The sequence below is a fragment of the Tigriopus californicus genome, chromosome 11 (assembly GCF_007210705.1).
Source record: "Tigriopus californicus strain San Diego chromosome 11, Tcal_SD_v2.1, whole genome shotgun sequence".
Taxonomy (NCBI): Eukaryota; Metazoa; Arthropoda; class Copepoda; order Harpacticoida; family Harpacticidae; genus Tigriopus; species Tigriopus californicus.
In genome coordinates, this window is record NC_081450.1 from 14,778,249 (window position 1) to 14,804,049 (window position 25,801).

General features: G+C 42.5%; 4 protein-coding genes across 4 annotated transcripts; 2 read left to right on the plus strand and 2 right to left on the minus strand.

Moving 5' to 3' along the window:
* Positions 1 to 1,728: 1,728 nt before the first annotated feature.
* LOC131890481 (uncharacterized) lies at positions 1,729 to 4,703 on the minus strand. The gene is made up of 4 exons (XM_059239831.1): positions 3,901 to 4,703; positions 3,615 to 3,801; positions 3,238 to 3,550; positions 1,729 to 2,702 (listed from the first exon to the last, which is right to left on the minus strand). The coding sequence occupies exons 1-4, from the start codon at positions 4,522 to 4,524 to the stop codon at positions 2,042 to 2,044; spliced, it is 1,785 nt and encodes a 594-aa protein (XP_059095814.1). The 5' UTR covers positions 4,525 to 4,703; the 3' UTR covers positions 1,729 to 2,041.
* A 1,961-nt stretch (positions 4,704 to 6,664) lies between these two features.
* LOC131890860 (uncharacterized) lies at positions 6,665 to 12,451 on the plus strand. The gene is made up of 4 exons (XM_059240302.1): positions 6,665 to 8,625; positions 8,996 to 9,284; positions 9,354 to 10,959; positions 11,749 to 12,451. The coding sequence occupies exons 1-3, from the start codon at positions 7,605 to 7,607 to the stop codon at positions 9,685 to 9,687; spliced, it is 1,644 nt and encodes a 547-aa protein (XP_059096285.1). The 5' UTR covers positions 6,665 to 7,604; the 3' UTR covers positions 9,688 to 10,959; positions 11,749 to 12,451.
* Positions 12,452 to 16,778: 4,327 nt separating this feature from the next.
* LOC131890155 (uncharacterized) lies at positions 16,779 to 19,736 on the plus strand. The gene is made up of 3 exons (XM_059239446.1): positions 16,779 to 17,337; positions 18,998 to 19,124; positions 19,188 to 19,736. The coding sequence occupies exons 1-3, from the start codon at positions 17,109 to 17,111 to the stop codon at positions 19,354 to 19,356; spliced, it is 525 nt and encodes a 174-aa protein (XP_059095429.1). The 5' UTR covers positions 16,779 to 17,108; the 3' UTR covers positions 19,357 to 19,736.
* Positions 19,471 to 24,438, minus strand: LOC131890154 (hippocampus abundant transcript 1 protein-like). Its single transcript, XM_059239445.1, has 4 exons — positions 24,065 to 24,438; positions 22,316 to 22,558; positions 20,625 to 21,935; positions 19,471 to 20,537 (listed from the first exon to the last, which is right to left on the minus strand). The coding sequence occupies exons 3-4, from the start codon at positions 21,839 to 21,841 to the stop codon at positions 20,045 to 20,047; spliced, it is 1,710 nt and encodes a 569-aa protein (XP_059095428.1). The 5' UTR covers positions 21,842 to 21,935; positions 22,316 to 22,558; positions 24,065 to 24,438; the 3' UTR covers positions 19,471 to 20,044.
* Positions 24,439 to 25,801: the final 1,363 nt, after the last annotated feature.

Genomic DNA, 25,801 nt, shown 5'->3' on the forward strand with positions numbered 1-25,801 from the left:
CAGCAAACAAACGAAGCTGCCAGAGCTTGCCTAAATGTCCTCATTGGCCAAGCCACGCAGATTCACTTTCCATAGGCATTCAAAATTATAGAGCTGAACATGACAATAGACAAGTTTTACGCTCTAGCTCAAAGAGGTTGAAAATAGAAGAATTCTCGTCACCCCTTTTTTCTATGGTACAAATTTTCAGTTTTCCAAATCTAAACGGGTGATAGATGCATGGACGGACAAAGAAAGTTGACTTGCGTGAATAAAAATTACGAATGATAGGAATTCGTGTAAAGCTCCAAAACATTTTTGATGTCATTGGTTGTCAGAAATATCCAAGTACTCCTTGACAATGAATGAAAGGCGTTTTTACCACTACTGAGCGAAAAAGAGCCAACTATTGGACGATCCTTGAATTACAAACAGTTCAATAATCTTGAATTATAAGCAGTTAAATAAGTGAAAACTGGAGCGTAATGGCAGGAAATGATTAGTAGTAGCCTCGTTGAAAGGATGGAGGGTGAAAACCGATCCAAGGTAAGGCCTAAATCACCGTTTTAGTCCCGTTTCTTAATGAGATCAAAGCTTACCGAGGTATCCGACGACGACACCTCCAGTTAAATTGAGACCTCCATGGTTGGAAGTTACCGTGAGGGTTGAATTTGTTCGAATACCATTAGATCAATGAAATTTGGCAAATGCGAAAATGCCAGTAGACGTGAATAAGTTGCCCATCGAAAAATGGAGTTCATAAAGGTAATGGCTAGAGGGCTTGTCACTAGTAATGGCCAATTGTAAATACAAGCCAGCCCTAGGCGATGCATAAAAATACATTTTGATGGAATCGTCCTCTTGAAAACCAGTCTTACGGCTTAAGATGATCTTGGGTTTCACCACACTTTTATATTATTACTTTTTTCATCGTTTCTATTTACTTTTGTACTTTGGTGGTCAAAATTTTCACAAATTTAACCTCAAATTTCATGATGGGCGCTCACACGCACTCAAATACATATCAATGTCTTGGGCTCAAATTCAGTTCTCCTCCAGCTAATCTGAAAACAACTTCAAAAATCTTGAGCATTTCAATTTAAAGCAATGCATACATGAGTTCAGGTTTTGCTAGGGTGAAATTGTTCGACTTGTTGCCATCAAACTGGCTTTGACCTGGTAATTTCTTGAAAGAAAGTTGATAGAACCTAAAAAATCTTGTTGATTTGTAAGAGGCAATAATCATCCTTGAAAATAGGTGTTCTGTTTGATAGCCACTGGTTTGAGTTGATAATGATTTTTACGGGAAAAAATGGTATTTGGTCAATCATTACTAGTGATACTATCATGCTGCTACTTTATACGAATCTATGAGATGGCTTTAAACGAACTGATCAATATTGTTAAATATTTGTTAAAAGTCTTAGCACGGAAAAGAAAACCGGTTATAGTAACCCTCTGGAATTTCTGCTCGACGTAAAAAACACATTTTTGCGGCGAGATCCAGCTTTGAGTAAGTTACCTTTTTTCATTTGTAATGCCCAACAACCGATAACTACGTATTCAGTTCGTTTGTTTTCTCTGGGCCCAACACAAACCACTGAATTAACCCAGCGGCTCAATTTTGTGGGACATCATGAATTTCTTTTGAATCTAAACCAGGTTTTCTCTTGTCAGCCAACACTTCAGACTAGGGTTTTGTAGCTTATAAGGTTTATCTTTTCGCAACCACTTGGAAGAAAATGAACGTTTCGTAACGTTTCAGTTGTTCTATTTTTCATGGTTTCACAATACATTCAAAGGCACGTGTTAGCGAGCCCGTGATTACAATTTTAGACTCGAGGATTTCAAATATTTAGCACATGAACAGTTGGGTCTGACAAAAAGTTGAAAGTTTTTCTTTGAAATATTACAAGATAGTAAGATACCGGAAATGGAGAAATAATGATCATTCTTAATACATATACAAGGGAGGGATTAAGGCCAAGGCATGGTTCTCATTGTCTTGGGTGTTACCCGTAATTGTGTGTTGGAATCACAATTTTTCTCACACTCTACCTCTTCACTCCTCGTCGATGCCAAAGATCTCATCGTTAGATTTATCATCCTCTTTGCGGCCATCGTCGACAGGCACATCGTCAGGATCCTCTGGGTCCTCTTCCTCCTCTTCGGGTTTCTTTTTCTTGGGGGATTTCTCCTTCTCCTCATCAATCTTAGACAGGTGACGATGACGGTTATTCGATTTGGGTGATCCAAAGCGAGGTCGGTTTTGCAAGCCTGAGGGTCCAGGAATGGGTTCCGCTCCAGCCATGTGCATATGGTCCACCATGTTGGCCGGCAGACTGTTGGCTAAGCGAACAAGATCGTCGTTACTGTAACTGCCAGAAATGGCCACCCTTGGTGTAGTGGCCATTTGGGAGCCAAGAGTGACCATCCTGGAACTCGATCGGGCACGGAGGGAGGCATGGTCCAAGGATGAGCATGAGCCAATGTGAAGGAGTTTGGGCACGTAAACCTGGGGACCCTGGGCCGTGTTGACCACGCGTTCTTCAGTGCCAATTTGCATGAAGTTGCTGGCGGAATCCACAGATTGGCCCGCCGACTGATTGCCAAGGGATTGACAGGGACAAGCTCCCGTTTGAGAAGAGGCCGATGAGGAATCGCTGTGAGGAGGAGAGCGCACGAACATGGCAGGGGTGCGGGCGCTATTGATTGGATTTGCTCTGGAACAAAAGATAGTTCTTGATGCAGATAAACGTTTTTCTACGGATGCTACGAGAGAAATCTGTCAGGGGAGTTTCATCCTGAGAGGTTGTTATGATGAACTTTCACACATGCTTGAGGAACGTTTCGACACCGAACACTTCCAGAGCACACTTCAAAACAATGCAGGGTCGGTCACACAAAGGCTGAAAGGGACTTTTTTTGCGAGATGGTATTCAGGTCAAGAGATATTGAAGGTGAAAAAACTTTGCGCCTCAACTGACTTCATCTTTTTACTCCAAGTTAAGGTCAGGGTCATATACTCAGAGGTGTCGTCTTTTTACCAGTGCTTTGTTAAAACTGTCCTCTCTTAAAGTGGTGAGCAAATCCCAGTAAATGCCAGCTTGTCAAATTTCCTGTTCAATGGCACAGTAAATAGTACGTCAAAGGAAGGCTCTAGTTAGCGTGCGATTAAGTTTTTACAAAGCTGGCGGCTGTCTTGGCTTTAATCGGGGAGCTATGCTTCTTGGTAGGATTGTAAAAAATCGCACTTACTCAAGGTCATCATCTACGATGGGCTCTTCAGCGGCATCAGGTTTGGGAATGCGGAGTGACCCGCACATGAACATTGGCGGAGATTGATCGTCACTATCATCGTCATCGTCATCGTCATCAACATTAAATCTATTTGCCCCATCGAATTCGTTTTCAGTCGGAACGGCATCAACATTATCGTATGGATGCGAATCATCCGCATCCGGATTTTCCAGCAAATATTCGTTGATGACATTCGGATAGTTGACAATGTCCACGCCCAGCTCACCTTGTTCTTCGACGATCAAGGCGGTGTATTGGTACAAATCTTGATCTGAAACAAAACGAATACACGTGTCTTGACTTGATACGGGAACTCATTATCTATTCCCACTTACAGCTAAAATCTGATGAGAAGAATCGTTTCTCGTATGATCTCATGGTCTTTGGGATCTTTTTGGTCAGGCGAACTAAGTCTTTGGTCGTATCGAAACATTCGGACAAGGGGAGTTGAGTGTAGAGAAACAATTGTAGTCCCATCACTTGAAACACCCAGTCTTTCTTCAGAATAAAGTTAAGATATTCCTGTGGACGACAACAAGGAAGATTTGTTGAGATTCCTTCTTTCGTCTCAAGATCTCCACTCAGGAAATGGAGTCAGGTAGACACAAGAAGCAGACCTACCTCAATGACCAGACGTCGATCAGCGATACAGTCCGTGCCCCATCTCCCAAAGTAAGGCAGGACGGGTATCTTGTCGGCGATGTTCAATCTTTTGCGCGCATAGGACGTAACGTGCTCGGACAAGCGCACGAATTCCAGATAGGTTCGGAGACAAACTGCGCATATTCTCGGGACATAATCGCTATTGCTCAGGATCATGGTGGGATACAAGGTTTTGTACGAGTATCCAAGCAAGACCTTGAACTCGGGTGTCAAGGTCCTGGAAATCATGAAGATGTACCGGAGGTTTTGGTCCTCCACTTCATTATCAAAGGCTGCGGCCAGGAGATTGTCCTGGCCTCCTTGTTCTCTTTTGAGACGCATGCGCTCAGCCGTGCGTCTCTGGCGCAAGCGATGCGCCTCGGGATTGAAGATAAAATCCGGGATCTCACGGGTAACCCCTGCATCCCTGGGATAGAAGCTCTTGACCAGATCGACCATGTCGTTACTGCTCCTCCCACTCTGATTATCAAAGCTCACTTGGGACGGGTTCCGAGACAAGCCCAAGAGACTCAGGATACGGTTGGGAGCGGGATTCTCCGGAGTGTCCCCTGCCAAGGCACTGGCATTGTTACTCCTGTTCATGTTGAACTTTCAGAGGCTTCCAAAACGTAGGATTGGGCTACAGATCAGCCACCAATCCGCAAACCACTTTCAACCAGAGCGATTCCACGTCTGATCTCTCACGATCGCAAATGTTACTGAGCAAGACGATGTGATGGGATTTGAGGTTGGAGTGTACGTCAAGAACTCAAGTTCGGCAGTCAGAGCTGGGCTCACCCACGGCTCACCACTAGAGGGCTGAGAGCTGGGAGCTGAGAGCTGGAATGGAGGACACGCAGAGAGGCGAGTCCACTCGGTCCACTCCTTCCAGACTCGCTGAGGCTTCACAGGAGAGGACCGAGGCGCAGAGGAAAGGAGCGTCCGTGCTCCATAGCCAAATTGAACGGCTGATGCAACAAAAATGAGATATTTCTCGGGGATGAAGTCTGAACTCTGAGCGAACCGTGCCAATGCCGTACCTGTCTGCAGTTTCAACATACGAAGTTTCAGCCTTCTCGACAAACCAAATACTTTATGAATCATGATGGACTATTCACTTCAAGTGTGAAGTGTGCCCCTGGACTTAATTGGTATCAATATATCTAAACAATTTGCTCCGGACTTGGAGTTCACCAGTTGTAGTTGAAAATTTGTTAGAGTTTGAAGTTATTGCGCAGTGGCCTAGAAACTCTTGGCCACTTTCGATAGATTTGTTCGCTGGTTGGTATGACCATGGGGAATACAGAATACTACACGCTCATGACCTAAAATTATAGATGGGTAGCAATCAGATCAGCTCGCGGGTGTCAAAAACTAGTCGAGGAAAAGGGTTGAATATAGCTTTACACTGGGGCACATCCGGATTCTTTCGAACTTTTTTGTCCATCGGTTTTTTGCTCGCTGTATTCCAAGGCCAGATATGCAGCCCAAATTGAGGCTCCATGCAAATTCATAAGGCTATAACAACTCAATTGAATCAGTTTTCCCAAGATCTAACGCACTCGTTGTTCATTTGTTTTGATGTGCGTCAAAACATGCTGAAACGTGGAATGAAATGGTGTGATAAAGAGAGGATTTCCTCATTCAATAGAACGTCAAGTAGCAAAACAATCCATGTAACGTTAGTGTTCAAGGCCATCCCTAAGATAAGAGGCCACTGAGCGACGTCATGACAGTAAGTCGAATTCGAAAAGCAAAGTCCAATGCGAAATTACATTCGCCGACTTTGTCCACTGAAGTTTTATAACGGACAAATGACCTCGTTGTGATATCAAATAATAGCTTGCCAACAAAATGGGTTATTGCGCCTATTCGCACCCAAACTGTACATCTGTGGAGGTCTTTGAACAGTACCTCCTCCAGTTTCTAACTCACTGCATTTTGCGCGTAGTCGTCCACGAATAACAAAGAAGGGAATGCAGCTGTGGCGGTCTCTAGCGACGGCTTCGTGTCAACTAAGCGTGGCAAAAGCGCACAGTGTGCGCGCTTTCCTCATGACTGGGGAGGTCCTTTAGCGCCTCACATGCAGTGTCTACTAACTATCCCCAATGGGTTATGTAGCTTCGAGCAATCATGCACAACTTCCATGGCTCGAAGGACCATTGGATTTGCAAAATATTTCATGTTTTATGTACTTTGTAAGGGCAGGGTATTAGGTGAGGCGTCAGGTTATTTCCACCCACATGTGGAGTACAGAGTTCATTCTTGGATGCAAGTTACATAACAACGAGACAACTTCAAGTAAAATGTCGAAACGTACTCTTGTAAAGGTCGTGGTGCTGGAAATTGATGCGTAGAAGCCAGAAATGTGCGGAGGAGTCGACCAGAAAACCTCGTGGTTGTTCTTCAACTCATGTTGTTTGAGGCCCATAGTTGGTTATGAAACAAAGGTCGAGTGAATACATACATATCAGACGCCTTGCACATGCTTGGACCATGTGTCGACGTCGGGAAAATGTGCCACTGTCCTCAGGGAAGCCATTCAAATTCACTTCGAGGCATGTGTTCAAAAATGAGGGGAACACACTCAAACTAAAGAGGGGTCTCGTGTCAAGAAGGACATCATAAAACAGGTTTTAGGACAAGTTTAGCGAAAGCTTGTTCAACAGGTGGGCTAAAGTTGAAAGATATCCTCATCAATACAGTATTAGCACAACCCATCTTTTCGGTGTTGACTTCTATAAGGATTTGCCAAGAGAAAAAACTTTTACTTAAAAGATCACTGAGAGCTCCTTGGTCACAAAAATTGAGATGAAAAACCTATGCTTTGGAGGTATTACTATAGGAGATCGCATGTGAGAGGTTGAAATAGCAATGGTTGGGTGATTCATCAGGTGGCTATTGGATGGTCTTGACAAGGTATTACCCAGCATATTTGCCTCTCTAGTCGTATGTTGTAGTCCGGTCATTGAAACCAAAGAACTGAGTAGAATAACAGTCAATTCCATGACGTGTAGACGGACATCTTATGCGGGCGTGGAAGACGACCACTTCAAAAACAGCATTATTACTCCAAACCAATTCCAGCTGAACGTTTGTAATCTTGGATAAAATTGATTTCATTCTAATATCTAGTTCTCCTGAGAGCCTTAACGTAATGCTAACAACTGAAGTATTTTGTACGAGGATCCGCTTTCAATTACTCTACCCTTGGTTAGATCCTTGGCTAGACGAGGTTTAGCTTCTTTCTGGTGTATAAATTACAACGTGAAGTGGTGCTTTCTTGATTTCAATGGGCAAACCTGTGGTTATTCACGCGAGTGAATAAACATTAAACATGCCGAGCAAGAGAGCTGAAATTTATTTGACTCTGTAACAAACAAACACAATCCAAATAGAAACCCTGTCCACATATTACAAAGTACAATATGTATATAGGCACATATTACCTTATTGACCCGCATACATTTGATTATCACTATCAAGCAGGGGTTTTCTCTAACATGCGCACCACAAATCATGATCAAAGTAAAAAGCAGGCCAGAAAATGATCGTCATAACACCATCGACAAATCTACCGTCCCATCCACGTCAAGCAGTTCTTCTTGTGAATGAGATCCTAGTTTTCCCATGACTGTTTACATACGTTACTGGAGGCTTGAAAGTTAGAATGCAGGACAAATATGCATTGCGTGGTGATTTTCGTTAGTTTAATTGACATTTGTGTAAGCCTGAGTGTTCAATCCCACATCAACGAATGGTGTTCCAAATTCTTGACTCTCCAAAGCTTTTCCTCGTGTGAACCAAAACCAGATTTTCCGTGCAATAAAATATTTGGCCGGACCATTGTTCCTGGTTTAAACATTTCTGATTTTCAACCTTATGGAAAATCTGTTGACGGACATTGGCAGCAAATTGTCAACCCAGACATCAATCCTCTGGCATGTTTTAAGGGAACGTGTTCCAAAAATATTCGTTTCATAGTAGGGGCCTTTGATTCCAAAGGTCTGCAAAAGCCTGTGGAGGTCACTTTCCACGATGGATCCAAAATTTTGGCCAACTTTATCGATTCTATTGTCCATGGTTTGTCCGTAGAGTTTGATCCATCCGGACATCAGACCCGGATTGGGTTTTACCACAATGGCCAAGAATCATTTCCATTTTGGCATTTTAGCCCATCCACCAATTCAGCTGTTCTCTATTGGAACCCTGAAAAGGCTTTATATCTCGTAAACGACGAATGCTTCGCCGTCAATTTGATATCCAACCGCATTTTGTCCGGACACCGATGTCTCGCATCCGAATTTGTGACGGAAAACGAGTTCCTCTTACCCAAAACAGTGGATTTGAATTCGTCCCTCATTCCAGAGTTTCAAGCTCCGGATTACCTGACCTCGGTGTCCGATTTTGTCATGGCACAATCCACGTGGTTGAGCCTGATGAGTCACCCATCAATCCATGGTCAGTCCATATTCCAGGATCCAAGCAAGTCTGTTCTTGACATAGTTGACCCAGTTGCGATTCCCAAAACATTTGATGACGGGACAACAACCAAATGTAATGCGATCGTTACTGCCCATCTGCTTTTGCCGGGATCCTTGCACGAGACCCCAATGGTGTGTGCATTGGGATCTGGCAGCAAGTGGATTGGAAATCTTCTGGAGTGGAGCACGGGCATTCAAGGATATGTTGATGCTGTTGCCGGTAAATACGAGTGATAACTTCTTTTGGTACGTTTTCATATATTTACAAATCAACAACAGATTGCGATTAACATTTTTGCTTAATCAATTTGCATTCAATTTGGAAATGGTTGAAATATAATCATCTGAAATTTTGAAAAGCATTGTTCACAATGCGACTATGGAATGTTTAATTCTGTACTAAGTGCACGAAAAACTATATAAGCGCTGGATAAGTATTTTTTGACAACATGCCCCTAATGATTTGATATGTCAAAAAATTAAATATTACTTACCCATTTACCTAAACTAAGGATGAATTGCTCTTTGAGTTTGATATGGTTTAAAATGCTGTCAACCCAGAGATGCGTTAGAAACCTTTTTCAATTCAGTTTTAAGCCCCCGATACAAACGAGGAGCCGGACTCTTCGTGAAGACACATCATCAGGTCCTTCAACACGTTTCCGAGGCCAGGAAACGAGAGAGTTTATCATGGAGGATGCGCCACATCCAAAATTACCACGGGCGTGGCATTCTTCTAATCCGGAGTCCGTATAAAACTATTTTATCACATTGGAAACATCGTCATGCTGGAGACGAGGTCAGTTCCATGAATGATGTCGAGCTCGTCGCTGGATTGAGAACAAAAGAGTTCCACGAGTTTGCCAAAATGGAGTTAAAGTGAGTTTGCCAACATGTTTGGTTTTCTTTGGTGTCTTCATTTAGTGTGTTTTATTTGTTTGCATGTAGGATCTGGATGGATATCGCCCTGGATTGGTTGGCCGTGGTTCCCGAGCTTTTTGTGATCCATTATGAGAACTTCTTAGAGGATAAAATGAAGGAAATCCGAAAGGTTCTGGATTTCTTCAATCTTCCACATGATAGGGCAAGACTCAAATGTGTTGCATCTCATCAATCGTCGAAATTCAAAAGACAGCACCAAAACCAAATTCCCAAAGATGTATTCACCACAGAATTGTTGAGCCTTTTCGATGATGCCATTGAAAAAGTGAACAAATTCATTCTGAGTCGGGATCTGGAACCACTTCCTGTTTCTAAATATGACTTTACAAACCTTATTTAAATCTTATTTCGAAGAGCTGATTAAATTTGACATGAAAAGAACATCCGAAGAGTTACCTTCATGTGTCCATGAGTCATGGTGACAACGTTGATGTTTTGCCTCTAAATTTCATTCTCCCAACAAGGACATGGAGATAGGGCCAGAATGACTCACTAGCTTTCCCTTCATTCATGAACGAGTGGTTCAACAGTCTATGAAGGGTTCTTTGGCAGTCTGGAATCGATCTTCACCATGCCTTCAAGGTCTAGTAATCAAAGAGTCAGGTCGGCAAATGGTGGTTGCAAGGATATCAATAAGAAGGACATTGATAGCAGTCAGTGCTTCATCCACGTGTTGTTCCAAAACAATTTGGAGCACGTTTTGGAACAGATCCTGTTACACTTGCCTATCAAAGACATTTTGAATTGTCGACTCTTGAGTCAGGAATGGCGCCTGTTTATGAAGGCAAGCTTCAGTGCCAGACGAATTTGTCGACAACTGATCCGACCCAAGGCCATGGAACTATTGGACCATCAATGGCTCAATGACGATCCAACAGTTATAAACGCCTTCATTCTCAGCGAAACGGAATCAAAGTTCCGCAAAGTCTCTCTGACCGGTAGTAAAGACCACGTGGCCATGGGCTTTGGTTCGGGAGCTATCCGGATTTGGCATCGACGTTATGGCAGGAGCAAGCTGATATTTCCATGGCCTAAACCCCTGAAAAGATATCATTTTTTAGCCCCGAGCCCTCACCTAATCTTGATCGATCATTTCTTAATCGCATTTTATCACCATCTATCTGTTGGCTATGTGTACGATTGTCACCTGGATGGAGAGCACATACAAAGCATTGATATCGCGGGTAAATGTATTGTGAAGGCGTTCAAGCTAAATGAATCTACATTTGCCCTGGCCACTAGAACAGCCGTTGAAACATACGCCATTGAAGACCATAGAGTGGCATCTCGGACCTTAATCCCTGCCCCAAATGGACGACTTGATTCGGTGTCTGGCGACCGCAACTTGATCTTTATCGGAAATGCGAAGAACAAGTGGATCCATGTGCATGATGCTAATTCAGGAGAGCTTCTTCTAAGGAAGTCCACGGAGGGTAGTCCCAATCTCATTGAATTTCATTATCCATTTCTGGCTGTGAGCGATCAGATGCCCGTCTTGAGCTACAGGGATTGTCCCAAGTGTGTGGCATTGTACCATATTGACGACCTGGAAACGAATATTTGGTTCAGTCAAGATAACGCAGCCAGCCGCAATTGGCGATCCTATCAACACGTAAGATTATATTTCCATTATGAACGGGGACACTAAAAGTTGAGAGGCTAGCTGGCAAACTGGGAGTCTGGACAGACTTGCTACGAACAAGAAATGCCATTTCCCTTTATGAAGGCTGTTTTTTATAGGTATAATTTGAACTCTTATGAACGCAAAGAAAGTCGAACTCTATTGCCAGAAATCTTCTTTCAAGGTTTTTTTCTTTTTCACTCTTGGATGGAAAGTAAGTTTTCAGCCTCTGGCACCTAAAAACTGGGTCAATTTGCTTGGATCAAAATTGGCTTTCAATTGTTTTGAGCCGAAAAAAAATATCTTGAAACCTGTTATTGCAAAAGAAACTTGCCAATTCATTGGACATGACCTGACTGTCTCACGTGTGGAAACGGTCAGCATCTTAAACACACTTGGCCTGTCATGCTCTCATGAAAACTTGGGCAAGCCCTCTCACTCCTTTTGATAGCTAAGATGCAAAAAAATCCACTGCTATTGAAAAAATAGCTACTCTGTTTGCAATCAATCAATGTTGTTTTTCACTCAATTTTTAAATTTTCTCTCAAACCAAACCAGAAAAAAGAGCGCATTCTTGTGCTTCATGAAATTCCACTTCAAACTTCAATCATAAGGACAAAATGTATGAGCCTTTCAAAGCTCAGGACATAACAGGTAGGGCAGAGAGTGTATGAAAAAAGAAGGAAGTGTTGCGAAGTTATTTGCATTAGCAGTAGAGCAAAAATGATACGTTGATGGCTGAACAACAAGCACTATGCCATCATTTCCATTTATTTTCAGTTGATCATACCCCAATCTTGGAACATAGTGGATATACGCCTCAACTCTAGAATAATGGTTTTGGTAACCGGATCTAATAACACCGACGTCACAGGTCCCATTCACAGGGAAATCAGGTTCCATGTCATTCCTGTCCCGCCCTACTTTGAGAAATTTAGGATACGGGCAGCGATTCAAACCTTGAAAGGTCGAGGACGCCGCATGCGGAACCCTGTTCTCTTACTTGCACCAGACACTCTGATTTTGGAAGTTCAACGGGATCGTTTGGAAGAGTGGAATTTTTGGATCACCAACGAGGCAAAATTGAACATGCGCACCCAAAAATGTCAGCGAATGAGAGAGAAGCAAAAAGAACGGTGTCTTGAAGACTTGAAATACTGGATGAGATGCAAGACTCAGAATTGCTTTTGAGTTTAGAATGATCCGGCTCTTTGGTGAGGAAAGTGTTCTCGAGCAATCACTTTGCTCCTGAATGATGCCATACTATAAAATATCGCAGAGCTTGGAGAAGAAAATTAGAGGTATTGCTAAAGGAAGTCTCGCTTACCGAAGCATCTGCCACAAGACATACATGCATTTTTTAAAAATAATCAATGTCTTTTCACATTCTGTCACCAATTATGCGCCATCTCAATATTGTTTATGGTAGAAAACAGTGATGCAAATAAAATTTCAATTCAAGAACTGAAGTATTGCAGAGTGGGTGGGTGAACTAATCATAATATGATTATTCGACGAATCGGAAAAGCCAATTGGAAACGCAAATAACGTGAAAAATATTTTCCTACTTGGAAATTTCTTGATAATTAGTCTCCATTTTGGCACGGACTTCTAGTAAGAGATGAGGATTGCCAACGGAAACAAAAGGATTATCTTATCTCCTAAATCGTTCGCTTTATTCCAAATAAGCACTTGATACGACCACAAGATCTTGTTGAATAGATGAGCTTGACCAAGTTTGAGCCCGTAACTATGCTCAAGGAACTAAAAAGATACGTCCAAAGTTATACCGTAAACACTAAATAAAATTAGAATTTTCGGCCGGCTCTTGGTCAACATCTGACAACATAACTTTTTTTCAGAGAAAAAAAAAATCCTCCAACGCAAAGATACAAACCTGTTTTCAAGCAAAAAAGACACATAAATGGACATTAAGAAGTTAGACTTGCAAAAGTTTGAAGCAATTACCTAGGGTGTCAATATATTTCATTATTTCAAAATCTTTGAATTATTTAGCGCTCAAAATTGTCTTCCAGCCCGGACCCCTAAATTGATACCAAAAGCATGAAGGTTTGTAGATCAAACGTGGTTCCTCTGAGTGCTTTATTTCAGCTATTTCTCAGGGTGAAGAGCCCAGGGCTAAAATATTTTTATATTTACACTTTTGTACGTGAAGTATTGGTATTCTAGTTGTATTGTCAGGAATAGCTTGAGCTTTTGTCAAAAAGGCAAGCGGGAACAATGTAAGAATTAGAGAACTAACATTTTATTACAACAAACCGAGAAGTTTAAAACAATGCAGTATTTAAAGGAGAGACAAAAGGTATTTTATGTAATACATCTTCAAAAGCATCCATGAGTAAGTAGAACGAATAGGCTTTGTCGTCTTGGACTCCTAAGAATTCCTTTTCTAGTAGCGGTAATAAAGGAAGCAAATTGTACAATGATGAAGCCCGAAAAAGAAGATCACGCAATTTTTGCCTTGAAGGCTACCAAAATACCAAACAAACAATCACATATATATAAGGCATGTCAAGTGAATTAAATGTCCTCCGGCAACCTGATTTTGGGCATTTTTGGGAGGGAAATCAAACTCTCCGCCCATTGAAGTTTCAATAATCGAGTGATTTTGAGTGAGCTGTGTTACAAAACCCAACAAAATGAACATGTATGGTAAAATGCAGTGAATTCACTATCAAATTGGCTCAATACCAAAATGCTATTTGCTTAGACAAGCAGGTAAAATGAAATAAATGTCAAAATACAATGCGTGCACAGTGCGGTTTGGTTGGGCACGTTGTCTTTGATTTTTTTCCGTGGAAAAACGTCACTTGTTCATGAACGCGTTCACTTGACAAGTCATATTGATACTATTTTTTGTTGGAAATTGAGCTAGCTAGGAGGGCAAGTTGTTGTGACAGAGAGAGTTGGAGAACTGTTGTGATATTCGACAAACGCATGGTTTTTATAATTGACTAGAGTGATGACTAGATACGAGTATGAGCAAACAAGTGGGCACAAAATATATACAACACATCCCCTCACTTGTTGCACATGGCATCACATATAGGTTCCAGGGCACTCATGGCCCACCATTGCAGGTTCCAGGGCACTCATGACCCACCATTGCAGGTTCCAGGGCACTCATGACCCACCATTGCAGGTTCCAGGGCACTCATGACCCACCATTGCAGGTTCCAGGGCACTCATGACCCACCATTGCAGGTTCCAGGGCACTCATGACCCACCATTGCAGGTTCCAGGGCACTCATGACCCACCATTGCAGGTTCCAGGGCACACTAGGCCCACCACGAACCACCGATCCCTTTCGGCATCCAAGTAACTCTCTTTTCCATGGGCATTGCTGCCCCACCCTCCTAGACTCAACTCGCCAAACACTTTTCACAATCGCAGTGGAAGCAGTGCTGAACCCATAACCTGTTGGAAATTGAGCTAGCTAGGAGGGCAAGTTGATGTGACAGAGAGAGTTGGAGAACTGTTGTTTTATTCGACAAACGCATGGTTTTTATAATTGACTAGAGTGATGACTAGATACGAGTATGAGCAAACAAGTGGGCACAAAATATATTCAACATTTTTCACCTTTTTATAACTTTTCCTTGCGGTTTTCGGAGCCTTTTTTAAATTGGTGATTTTCATAACATAAAATAACTATTTTGACGAAAATCAGTGACTAGTTTTTTCCTACCCTTGCATAACTCTCTTTCAATTATTTACTCTTGTTTTGATCATCTGACACTTTTGGCATTTCTGTATTGGACATGTACCTACTTGAACGATTTTAGCTTGCGATTAATTGCAAATAATTCTTTTTTTGAAGATGTTATTGAAAATCATTGAATTATTCGCCGTTGTAATTACGTTCAGTTACATTTGATCGAGTAATTTGACAATCTCTCCATAGTGAGGTCTTGAGGTATCCTACCCTACAAACCAATGAAAACCCAACCATGAGATACTCGAAGGTGCAGAGATTGGCTTTTATGCCAGAGTTCGGTTAGTTGTTTCCTAAGGTTTGACAGCATTACATTTTTTAATGGCATATTGCGTGGCAACCTTATGCTAGAAAAAAGAAAAAAGGCGGGCTTTTGATAAGGGAATGACACAATATTTGAGAAGACGTTCATAAATATTTTTCCCAATGGAAAAATTGCTGCTCCGCATAACTGCTGGAATTCAAATCCTAAAGTTGCAATGGTGATGCAAATGGCTGGATTTTTGGACGTTGATGGGCCAAAAAAGTTCTTGAGCAAAGTTTTGACGCTGAAATTCCAACAGTATACAGAATGAAAGACCCTGAAAGCACAAGCTATAAATCGTACAATCACTTCTTAACAGAGCAAGAGAAAATTTAGCTACCGATTGGAAAAGTAATCTCCTTGATCTAAGAGGGGCCATACAATTCCCTTCGCTTAGATTCAATGAAATCCCGGTTTGGCAAGACACAATTGAAAGGATTAATTTAAGGCCCTCGAGATTGCACCATCATAATTTCACGGCTTTGTCCTGAGAGACCGATGGTGGCCAGCAGGCCCGCAAGCGTACAAAATGCTCATCCATCCTTGTTATGAATAATAACCATCCTACCATTCGTTGCCAGCCACTGATTTTTCAACCTGAAAATGAGGTCAAGTGTTAAATCATCTCGCTCCCATTGACACTTACATATGTAGTTCAAGTTCAGTCCATCGATCCATCATCCTTTCTATGAAGCAATATCTCAAGCCTCATCAACCTAAAGAGTCTCTTGAGAGACAATAATGTATTTTATGAATTACGGTACTTTATCTATTCTTAGACATACAAATACTCTCTACAATGTACTTGAACCCTTCAAGGGCACCAGCGAGGAATCAGGCCTACTCTTTGAAGAGTGTCTTCGTCCCGGGTTGGTTCTGTGGGTGAGTGAGGAAGCAACTTGGAAGCAACCAAGAGGCCGATACCCTCAAGGCATCTTTGGTGCAAAAAGCTGGCTTGGTTGGATGCTTGGATGGTTGTGCTTTGCTGAGCAGCCTCTCACACATTTGGAGGAAAGGCGTGTGCGAGTGTTGGTGTATCCTGATCGACCAAGCGACGCTTATCACCCCTCTCCTCTGCCTTGTTCATGTAGTGGCTACAACAGTTGCCGAAAAACCAGGGATGACTCTTCACTGGAGTGAACTTTTCACAAGGTTTAATTTTGAATTATGCTGCTTCATGATTTTATGATCTTAAATCTTTGGAAGCATCTTATGTGACCTAGCTATTTGATGAAAATAAAAGGAAACAAATGTCCTAAACAAAAGATTCACTCTTGGATTATTTGATATTATTTTTTTTAAACAGTTGCACCTGACGTAAAAAGGAATCTCACTCCAGATTTTACATGTTCGAAAATGCGTCAAGTTTAGACCACAAATTGATAAAGACATGAATCGTGGATGATGAGAACTATACTCAATCATAAACAAGACTCATAAAATAGTACTGGAGCAGCCAAAAAGCACTCAATGAAGAGGATGAAATTGATTTTTTAGAGTAAAGGACCAATGACCAATGAGGATCATTATCATTTTTTTGTGCTTTAAGAATTAAGTGCCAATGAGAAACAGTATGAAATTGATCCCATACTGCTGCTGAATTATTAAGACTAATATGAGGAACCATAAATGAACAATACAAAAAATATTGCTACCCTTTAAAATGAAGAAAGATACGTGACATGTCCATTCTGGAAGCAATCTCTCGCATCTGTTCATGCGTATCAAGGAATGTCTTGGTCCTGGCTTAGGGTCATCCACCCCGATAGATGACTATCCTCTGTTATTTGGAACTTTCAAGGCCAATGTTGTAACGTTATGAAGGAGCAGTCTGCATCGAATTTCAATTCGGATGGGACGACAGAATCGGGCTTGCATCCACTTCTAACCTTTAACTGCCAAAGGGATAGATAGTCCGATAACATTTTTCTTGTTCCCAGTGAATACCTACAATACTTACACCTCAACTAGAAAGTGTTCAAAGTGACTTGGGTGTTTGTTTGTTTTTTTGGTCGGTGGTGAAATGCGTCCATGACTCGATTGTAACTCTTCATTGGAAATCACTCCCGATTTTGTCATTGCCACATTTGCCATTCAACATGGCTGTGAATACGTTAAGAGAGCGCCATCTGCTCCGGAATCCCATTCTCGGAGGGATCGTGATCCTACTGTTGACCTTGCTCCTGTCAGATTCCATCCTTACCGACTATGTTCTGGCCTCGGTCACCTCTATAGGAATCTCAGTGGGACTCATCTCGATCCAAGGATCCGCCGAAGAAATGGGAGCACGAGCACGGTCGGAGACCCCTGAAAGTGAAGCTCTACAAGGTACGGAACAGCACAATATGTACTGCATTCAGATCTTGCAGTGCATATGTATTTCCGATTTGGCATAGAATTGTCTTGAATCCGGGTTAAATCATGCTTGAGGCCAAGTGGTTTTTTGACTGTTGATAGCCAGAGTGGTTTGGCCATGTTGCTTAGTAGCCCCATCCAGTTATTCGTTATGCTTCCTTGTTCGCTCGAAGTTAGCCAATCACTAGCTGACTTTCCAAGGACATTCTTGCTGGTTGTGTGAGAATGCCAACCACAGCTCCTTCAAAGCAAATGGCAGCACAACCTTGAATGTCGATATGATGGCAACGAACTCTTTAATGCAAAGCACAAGCTATCAAGAACTTAGTTGTTCTGATATTAACTATAAAGGGGTTTTGATACAGAGGTACGGCAGGTGATAAAGGAAAAGTGGTGGGTGAGTTGTTTAAATTTGAATTATAAAATCAAATGTAACGAGAACGGGGAGTTGATCAACGCGTTCAAAGTCATCATATGTGCCGCTCTTTTGGTAATGATGAAGACTCGGATTAAAAACCTCTTTGGTTTAAAACTTACTCCTCAGTTTCTTGTCCTGATTGGGGCAAGAAATATTTTTCTGCTTTAAGGGGAAGCAATAGTTTCATCAGAACAAAACGATATGAAATAAAGCTTCAACATTTAAGCCTGTACCACCCCAATTCCCTTGCTAAAACATTTTAAAATGAGGATTTTTAGTTGCTAATGTACAACATTTTATGGTGAACACAGATAGTGCTCAAAAATATTGCCATCGATTCACAAAGAACTCTTTTGACCTAAATGAATGAATCCTTAAAATGTGGTCTAGTTTGCGTCTTACGGTTACTCCTCGAACAATTGCTGATTTGGGCGCAATATTTATCTATATTTATCTGCCGCTCAACTGGTAATTGTTGACCTCAGAAATCAAATAAACAAAAAATGGGTCCTTAACCACCAAAAAGTGAAACTGATTGCATCGTACAACAACGTACTAAAATATCCAATGAGAAATAGTACTACTCGCAATAAAGAATTTGAAAAAATGGGTCCATGCATGAATATGATTAATTTTTTCAATGAATGTTAAAAATAGGCTTCACCCCAAAAGGCCACGAAGAGTAGAAGAAAAAAACTCAGATAATGACGACCATAGGATGTGGTATTCTTTCCTTTCGCTCACTCGGATCACATCGGTGATGACGCTCCCAATGTGCAGTTCAAGCAGACCGCTCTCTAGATACCATTACAAGCAATTCGATAATTTTGATACTTTTACCAATCATTATACGAGCCCTTTTAATTAACACTTGAATACTTTCCCAGGTATTTCTCTCCAAAGTGAAACAAGAGGAATAACATCTGTCTCGCAAAGAACGACGTCTATAACTTAATGAGCCGAGTAATCAAATTGGAGGGTCTTTCCAGGAGCACCACGACAGATTGAATGTTATTGCTCTTGCCTTCATTTCCGTAGAAGAATCACCTAACAATATAATCCACCCTGCAATAGATGGTATATTTTTCTAAATTGATGCTTCGAGTAATGTGCAATTAAAATTCGCAGCAGGGACCATCTAATGACGCCATCTGTTAAAAAAATATTACTCCATCCAGGAATCTGAACACCATCCATTAATTCAACTCTTTTCAGACGAACAAATGAAAATTATCACAGCCATCACAGAAGTGTGTCTACCCAAGTTGGTATGTGAGCTATACGCCAAATCGACCTCGTACGGAGTCACAGATGGAGAGAGGTCACTCATGTCACTGATTGGGTAACAAATCCACAAATTGAGTTGAGAGGTACAGTTTTCGTATCATGATTCCTCCTATTTCAGAGTCACCTCCTTGGCCTCTGGAACCCCCTCTAGATATCACTACGCTGCACACATGGGTCAGCTTATCCGAGGTTTAGAAGGAGCCCAGGGTTGCCATCAGTTCTACCCCACGTGCCCTTTTTCGGGCGAGGATGTTCGAGCGATCGCCAAGAAGATCAACTTGAAATGAGAGTCTTGTCTTCTTCATCCGGATGGCGATCCGCCAAATTCATCCAGTTATTGATTTTCATAAAGAATAAGAGCTTGGTCTTTGAATAAACGGGCATTAAGAAAAGCCAAGATCTTGCACGAGAAGAAAAAAAAGTATTCGTAATTTATTACTTCAACGTGTGACGAAGATTGCACATCATTCTGTTCATAACAATCACTGTTCATATATCATTACTCCAATCCTCGTCTTCATCACAGCCAACACAGAGGATGGATCGTCACGCATAGAAGTTCGGAGCGATCAAGGCTGGAGTAGCTGAACGACACGCGTCCCGCGGCCTTCTAAGTCCTGTCGATGGCCTTATTAAGACTCACTTCTCGATCGGTTGGCGGTCACGACCCATTCAAGATCTGGTGTCCATCTCCACCAGTTATAAACATTGGAACATCCAGAGAAGCATTCCTGCGCTCCCCCACTTTATTAAAAGAACTTAGGACGAGTTAGAGCAGATCATTCAAAGGGTGATTCTTGAGCCAAACGTTCCTGGTGCCTTTGGTCGGGCTTTGACATGATCCTCGGCTGGTTCACCATCTCCCATCTCCTGACTGTCATGGTAAATCAGTGGACAGGATCGGGCGATTGATGTTGTCTTCTGCATATGGGCGGGCAACTTATGCACTGCTAGGACTACGGGAAAGGTTTGTTGCTATAATACTGCAGCCGAGGAACTCGTAGCATGGATCAGAGGGACTGTGGTCCCGTCGTGCTCACTGTAAAGCTCGTCATCGTCGTCATCCGACTTCTTGTAGTCTTGCAACGAGAGTTTCTTCTCCAGATTTCGCCTCAGAGCCATGGTTGAAGTGGGACTGTCTAAGGTGAGGGGATGGCTTATGCTGTCAGGAATGAAGGCCGACACCATCAAGGCCAGAATGACTAACAAGGCCCCAAACACGAAAGGGGGACCCGGGATCAATTCTGTGACTAACCCCAGGTTGCCGGGAGGCTCGGCCGTGACCTCTGTCTCTTTCAGGTCTTTCTCGTTCAGATTCACGTGGAACAGACTAAAGACCAAGCCAAACATGGCCGGTCCCAGACCGTTGCACAGGCCTCGCATGCCCGTGATCATGCCTTGCACGAGGCCTTGCTTGTCCGCATCCGCGTGCATGGAGACGAATGCACTTATGGCTGGATAAGTGATGCTGGAATTGAATATAATACGATCACTATGTTATTCATTGACGAAATAACTATTTTTTTTTTACATCAAATGCTGATAGCTAACATACCTTGAAATGGATGCTAAGACACCAGCGGCCCACATCATCCAGGTTTGCGAGCCAAATCCATACCACATCAACTGGAGCATCTCGAAGAGCAGCCCGATCATGATGGTATGCTTGCTCCCGATAGTTTTCATCAACATGGTCAACAAGCCGGTCTGGGCAATCACCGACAAGATTCCGACCGTGGCGATGAACATGGCTACGGCCTCTTTGGAAAATCCCATCACCAGACGGAGATACACGAAGAAGCACGAATATTGACCCGCCTCTGGCAGATAGGACAGAAACACGGTCACGCACAGCATCAGAATGGTTTTGTCCTTCCAGATCTTGCGGAGAGCTGCGAAAGGGTCCACCTGTTCGAAGGTCAGTCCGCGAGAAGCGGGCTTGCATTTGTCCGGCAAGGATTCGGGCACGGCCACCAAGATGAAGAACACGTCCAGGATAGCGATGGCCGTGGCCAAGGTCACGACCACATCCTCGGAGTACACCTGTTCAATGTAGGCGCCCAAAGCGGGGCTGGTGACCAAACTGGCGGCAAAAGTGGCGGACACAAGGCCGTAGGCAGCGGAACGGTCACTTTCATCCGTCACATCGGCCACATAGGCGAACACGACGCTGAAGGTGACGGCAAACACGCCCGAAATGGAGATCATGGCGAAGTACCACCACGTGTTGATCATCATGAGAGGGATGGGGGCGCACGTGAAGAACACGGTGACTAAGAGGAAAAACTTGCGCCCCCAAATATCTGACAAGGCCCCAATCAACGGAGCCGAAAGAAACGAAAGAAACCCCTTGATGCCCACAATGAGGCCATTCATGAGAAACGTGTGGTCCGGGAAGGTCTTATTCAGCACCGTGATCATGGGTGAGGTCAACAGACCCCAGGCGAAGAACTCCAGGAAGATCACGACCAGGGCATGGTAAATCGAGGCTTCGCCCACCCCCGAACTGGTCACCACGCCCTCAGCCATCTTCTTGGATTGCGGGGCCCGAAAGAGCATGTTCACCATGCGCTTGCCCACTTTGGCGGGGACCTTGATGAAGAAAGGTACGCGGAAAAATGTCTTTTTCTTGCGCCCGTGAGCGCCGCTATTCTCTGACGGGTTCTTGGAGCTTCGCCGTTGCTGATAGAGATAGGCTTGAGGATGGGAAGCGTCGATCTTGATCTCGGGCGAAGAATTGGGCAGGGACGACCCGGAGGCGTGTTGAGACATGGCTCACGATGAGATCACTGCGCAGTGGAAGCCCCGGGAAACCGAGCGAATGGAGGGAGGTGAGCTACACGTGCAACGCCTAGACATGCCAAACCTGGAAAAAGAAAGGCCACAAACAAGATACAATGAAAGGCTTCTTGGCCAGTTCCAGTCCAGGGCTCAAGCGCCAGCTGAACTGCAATCACAAGTGTGCCAAGCTCTCATGCGCGCACTGAACTGGCCTTTGTTTGCAATTAAATAGGCTCCCACTACTGGAAAATATTTCCCAAAACGATTGGCTGATCAAATGTTAGAAGGCATTTGAAATAAAGATATTTCCCAAAACGATTGGCTGATCAAATGTTAGAAGGCATTTGAAATAAAGACACGTTGCAATCGATAATCGTAAATACGTAAATACACAAAGAGAACACTTGAAACTTTATCTCCAGGCCGATGACAGGCTTTCATCTTCCACACTCGAGCCTCACTTACCCGTACTAAAAGTGAGAATGAAGGCCTTGCTCATGGCATTTGGCATTTGACGATAATTCGAGCCCACGAAGGCAGCAATGGCCAAATGGAAACCTCCGCCAATGATCCGACATGACCAACAATCCTTCAGTTTCGAGCTCTGTTGGTCTACTTGCACTTGTGAAGTGATCGCATTGAGTTGGGCAGGGTTCGGATGAAGCACCATACTTTGGCCGGACAGACCCTTCCTTATGTGCGTGCGTTCTGGAAGAAAGGAATGGCCAAGAAAAGGCCGCTTTGATCAAATCGAGAGAGAGTGTATCGATTTTCAATGGGGGCCAGGCTATACAAATATTTAGCGGAGGGCTCAATTAGAACACGTCAGAGATTCCTCGGAAAGGAAGTATGTCACACTTGCTCGACTTCTACACGTTCGTTGTCACTCTCTTTTTTCTTCTTTATGATGATAGCAAGAAGTTCAATTGGGTCATTAACAATTAATAATGACCCACTCAGTCTCGAGAGAGACAGAATTGGTTAAGGACAGAAAAACGTTGGGAAATAATGCCTGCTCAAAATATTTGCTACCTGCTTGCAAATGATGTTGATGATCCCGAGTTTCGCTTCGCATCCTCATTCACAGAGGGTATATCACCACTCCAGCTTTGAACCGAGCATGCCAGAATTGCAATGCATGACTAAAGCAGGAAGTTGATGTTCAAAACGATAAAATAAACCAAGCCATATGAACAGTTACAACTCTCTAGTTCACCACGAGGATCTTTTTATTTACATGGAGCTAGAGCTAGCGAGACTACTTTTACTTGATAGATTCACTAAGGTATGAAACCAACTTTGTATGGGAGACCACACGCCTTCACTCACACAAACTCACATGACAAGTTAGACAAATAAGAACAACTCATTTGCTTGAAAACTCATTCAGTATATAAATGCTATGCTGTGGGCTAACTCAATTATGATGGAAATAAACTCAAATCAAGGAAAGAAAGTCAACGGGCACCGTAGCCCGTTGGAGCAAAGTTACGGATATAAACCTTATTCACATACCAGTAAGATGCTTTACTAATGCGTTGTTCAATGACGCTAGATTTTGTAAGTTTGATTTAGTTTTTCTCAAAATGTTTTTTATTTCTTTCTTTCTATCTATTTCATAAACACACTTAAACCTTCTAAACTAAATTTTAATATCATTAATTAGTATGGCTGGGTAAGGCCATGTCATTATAAACATCAATGGAACTCCAAAACTGAGCCTCACACACTTTTCTAAGACTTATAAACCACCTCATTGATAACTTGCATGAACAACCACTTTATATTTCTAGAATTTTCTCTGCGACAATACACGAATTCCAGCCCTGATAGTGTTCGCCTGGGCCGTTGAGGTCAAGCTTTACCGCCTTTTCAAGGTCGGAAAAGGTAGTTCGATCAGATGAACCAACAATGAGAATATACCCAAGTCCAGGCTAGAGTATCCTTCATAAAATTGTAGTAAAAGGCAATCTTTATGAAAACAAAATCGTGGGTCCTCGTGCTTGAGCCAAGACTATATTCACGTGTAAGCCTGTTCAACCTTGGTGAAAAGTTTGGCTTCGAAAATCTCCATCACTTCAAACTACCTTTTGATCCCAACTTCATGTTTCTTTCCGAATAGCTCTAATCTACAAACCCAACCCACCCTAAATCAGAGATGATCCTCTAAGATTTCTTAGAAGACTTAGGGGACAAATCGAGGTTGGAACTTACGGATCGTGATCAAGACGAGGGGATTGGGTTGATCTTTTGGCTCTTGAATCGGTGGGGTGTGGGTATGAGTTGCCAGAAAATGACCATCCGCACGTCCGACTCACACAGCAATCCTTTCTGTTTTAGGGCATGATTCTCCAGGGAAATGGCACACCCCAAAAACAACGAGTGGAACGAGCTTGAACGTCCTCCAAAGTCAGTAAGGACGGTCAGGATCACCACAGCATACTACTGAAAACTGCTACTACTGTCCGAAGAGTTCTAATGGAATCTGGATGCCTCTCTGGATAGATGGATGGAATGGATAGGGTAAGCCGTATGAACATGGCACTTGCAGCTACAACTGTCACCGCTGCTGCATGAGCAGCTCTGGATGAGACTACATGAGAGAATCTGAAAGTTGAAGAATGTGGCTGAGAGGGCCAGATTCGAGGGTCAAAAATGACAGGGGAGGCGTAATGATTGTACTCTGTCTCTCATTGGAATAAGATTTGGTTCCAGTCAAACGGAATTAGGCTGTGTTTCTTCAGTCATTTCTTGGTCCTTTGAAATGACCTTTTTCAATCGTCCATAAACTCTTTCAATGGCAAGGCAATGTTATGTCCGCAACAGTTTGCAATTTGGTACTCTGTCTGTGGGCGTGGTAAGCATCTGAAGGTTTCCTTGAGAAAGGTCTCAGAGAGATGAATTAAACTGGGGACCTCTCTCATGTAAGGAAACTGCGCTAACCACTGCAACGCGTCTCCTCCTTCATAAGTAGGTTTTCTCCGAAGGCGGGCTTCAAACCCATGCCCTCTGGGGAGCTATTTTGTGCCTCTATTGGGTACATTAGACCACTCAGCTACCATGGTTCCTAAGTAGAGATGGGGAAAATAGCAATCGCATATTTTAGGCAATAATTGGCCAAACTGCATATTTTTGCATGTTTTTCCACTTAGCGATTTTTTTTTGCACATTTTGGATCTTTTGGCGGACACAGCACATCATGTAATCCAAGATGATTTCAGCAGATATTCTTGGGATATCATTGGCGCACTTTTTAATACAGATGAGGTTCTAAAGAATAAAAAGTACAAGTCACATAATTAAAGACAATTGTTTTGACGCTTCAAAAGCTAAATTCAAGCAACAGAAACAATCAATAAAGAGCTTTTTCTGGCTAAAGCCCATTTTCGGTTCTTGTGAATAAGTACAATTATTGCATTTCATAGCAGTGCCAAACTATTATTTATAATTCTTATTGAACCCTGCATTAATAAATTTTCTAATCCATTAACAAATTATAATTGGCAGAATAACAAGCCTTTAAAAATAGGGCCTCTCTGGAGGCTTGCTCAAAAACATGTCCAAGTCTGACTTAAGACCTGTTAAAAAATCAACACCTACATAATTCCATCAAACATTAGAGGGAAGCAAAATTGAACAACAAAATGTTTGCTTCAAATGGCATGATTTCAAGCCACGCCATCTTGGGAGCAGATTTTTCCCTCATGCATGATTATGGGGTTTTCTATGATTGGAGCACCAAAATCTTGAAAATAGTCGAAAGTTGTTTAAGACGTGTGAGAAAAAAAAATATTCTGTTAAGGTCTTTTTAGATGCATTTTCTGAACATGTTTTGAACTGAAATATATGCAATCCGTATAATTTTATTCAATATCAACTACTTGGCTTTAAAAAATTGTGCTTCAAGTATTTTAAACACATTGAATTGACGGAACTTATAACAGAATTGAT

What these genes read in the sequence shown, in the direction of transcription:
- LOC131890481 (XM_059239831.1), bottom strand. Translation starts at nt 4,524, where the DNA reads ATGAACAGGAGTAACAATGCCAGTGCCTTGGCAGGGGACACTCCGGAG. An exon ending in ATCGACGTCTGGTCATTGAG is followed by an intron (nt 3,802 to 3,900) that starts GTAGGTCTGCTT and finishes TGTCGTCCACAG; the next exon opens with GAATATCTTAACTTTATTCT. An exon ending in CTTCTCATCAGATTTTAGCT is followed by an intron (nt 3,551 to 3,614) that starts GTAAGTGGGAAT and finishes GTTTTGTTTCAG; the next exon opens with ATCAAGATTTGTACCAATAC.
- LOC131890860 (XM_059240302.1), top strand. Translation starts at nt 7,605, where the DNA reads ATGCATTGCGTGGTGATTTTCGTTAGTTTAATTGACATTTGTGTAAGC. An exon ending in ATATGTTGATGCTGTTGCCG is followed by an intron (nt 8,626 to 8,995) that starts GTAAATACGAGT and finishes TTTTCAATTCAG; the next exon opens with TTTTAAGCCCCCGATACAAA. An exon ending in TTTGCCAAAATGGAGTTAAA is followed by an intron (nt 9,285 to 9,353) that starts GTGAGTTTGCCA and finishes GTTTGCATGTAG; the next exon opens with GATCTGGATGGATATCGCCC.
- LOC131890155 (XM_059239446.1), top strand. Translation starts at nt 17,109, where the DNA reads ATGGCTGTGAATACGTTAAGAGAGCGCCATCTGCTCCGGAATCCCATT. An exon ending in TGAAAGTGAAGCTCTACAAG is followed by an intron (nt 17,338 to 18,997) that starts GTACGGAACAGC and finishes AACTCTTTTCAG; the next exon opens with ACGAACAAATGAAAATTATC. An exon ending in TCACTCATGTCACTGATTGG is followed by an intron (nt 19,125 to 19,187) that starts GTAACAAATCCA and finishes CTCCTATTTCAG; the next exon opens with AGTCACCTCCTTGGCCTCTG.
- LOC131890154 (XM_059239445.1), bottom strand. Translation starts at nt 21,841, where the DNA reads ATGTCTCAACACGCCTCCGGGTCGTCCCTGCCCAATTCTTCGCCCGAG. An exon ending in GTCTTAGCATCCATTTCAAG is followed by an intron (nt 20,538 to 20,624) that starts GTATGTTAGCTA and finishes ATTCAATTCCAG; the next exon opens with CATCACTTATCCAGCCATAA.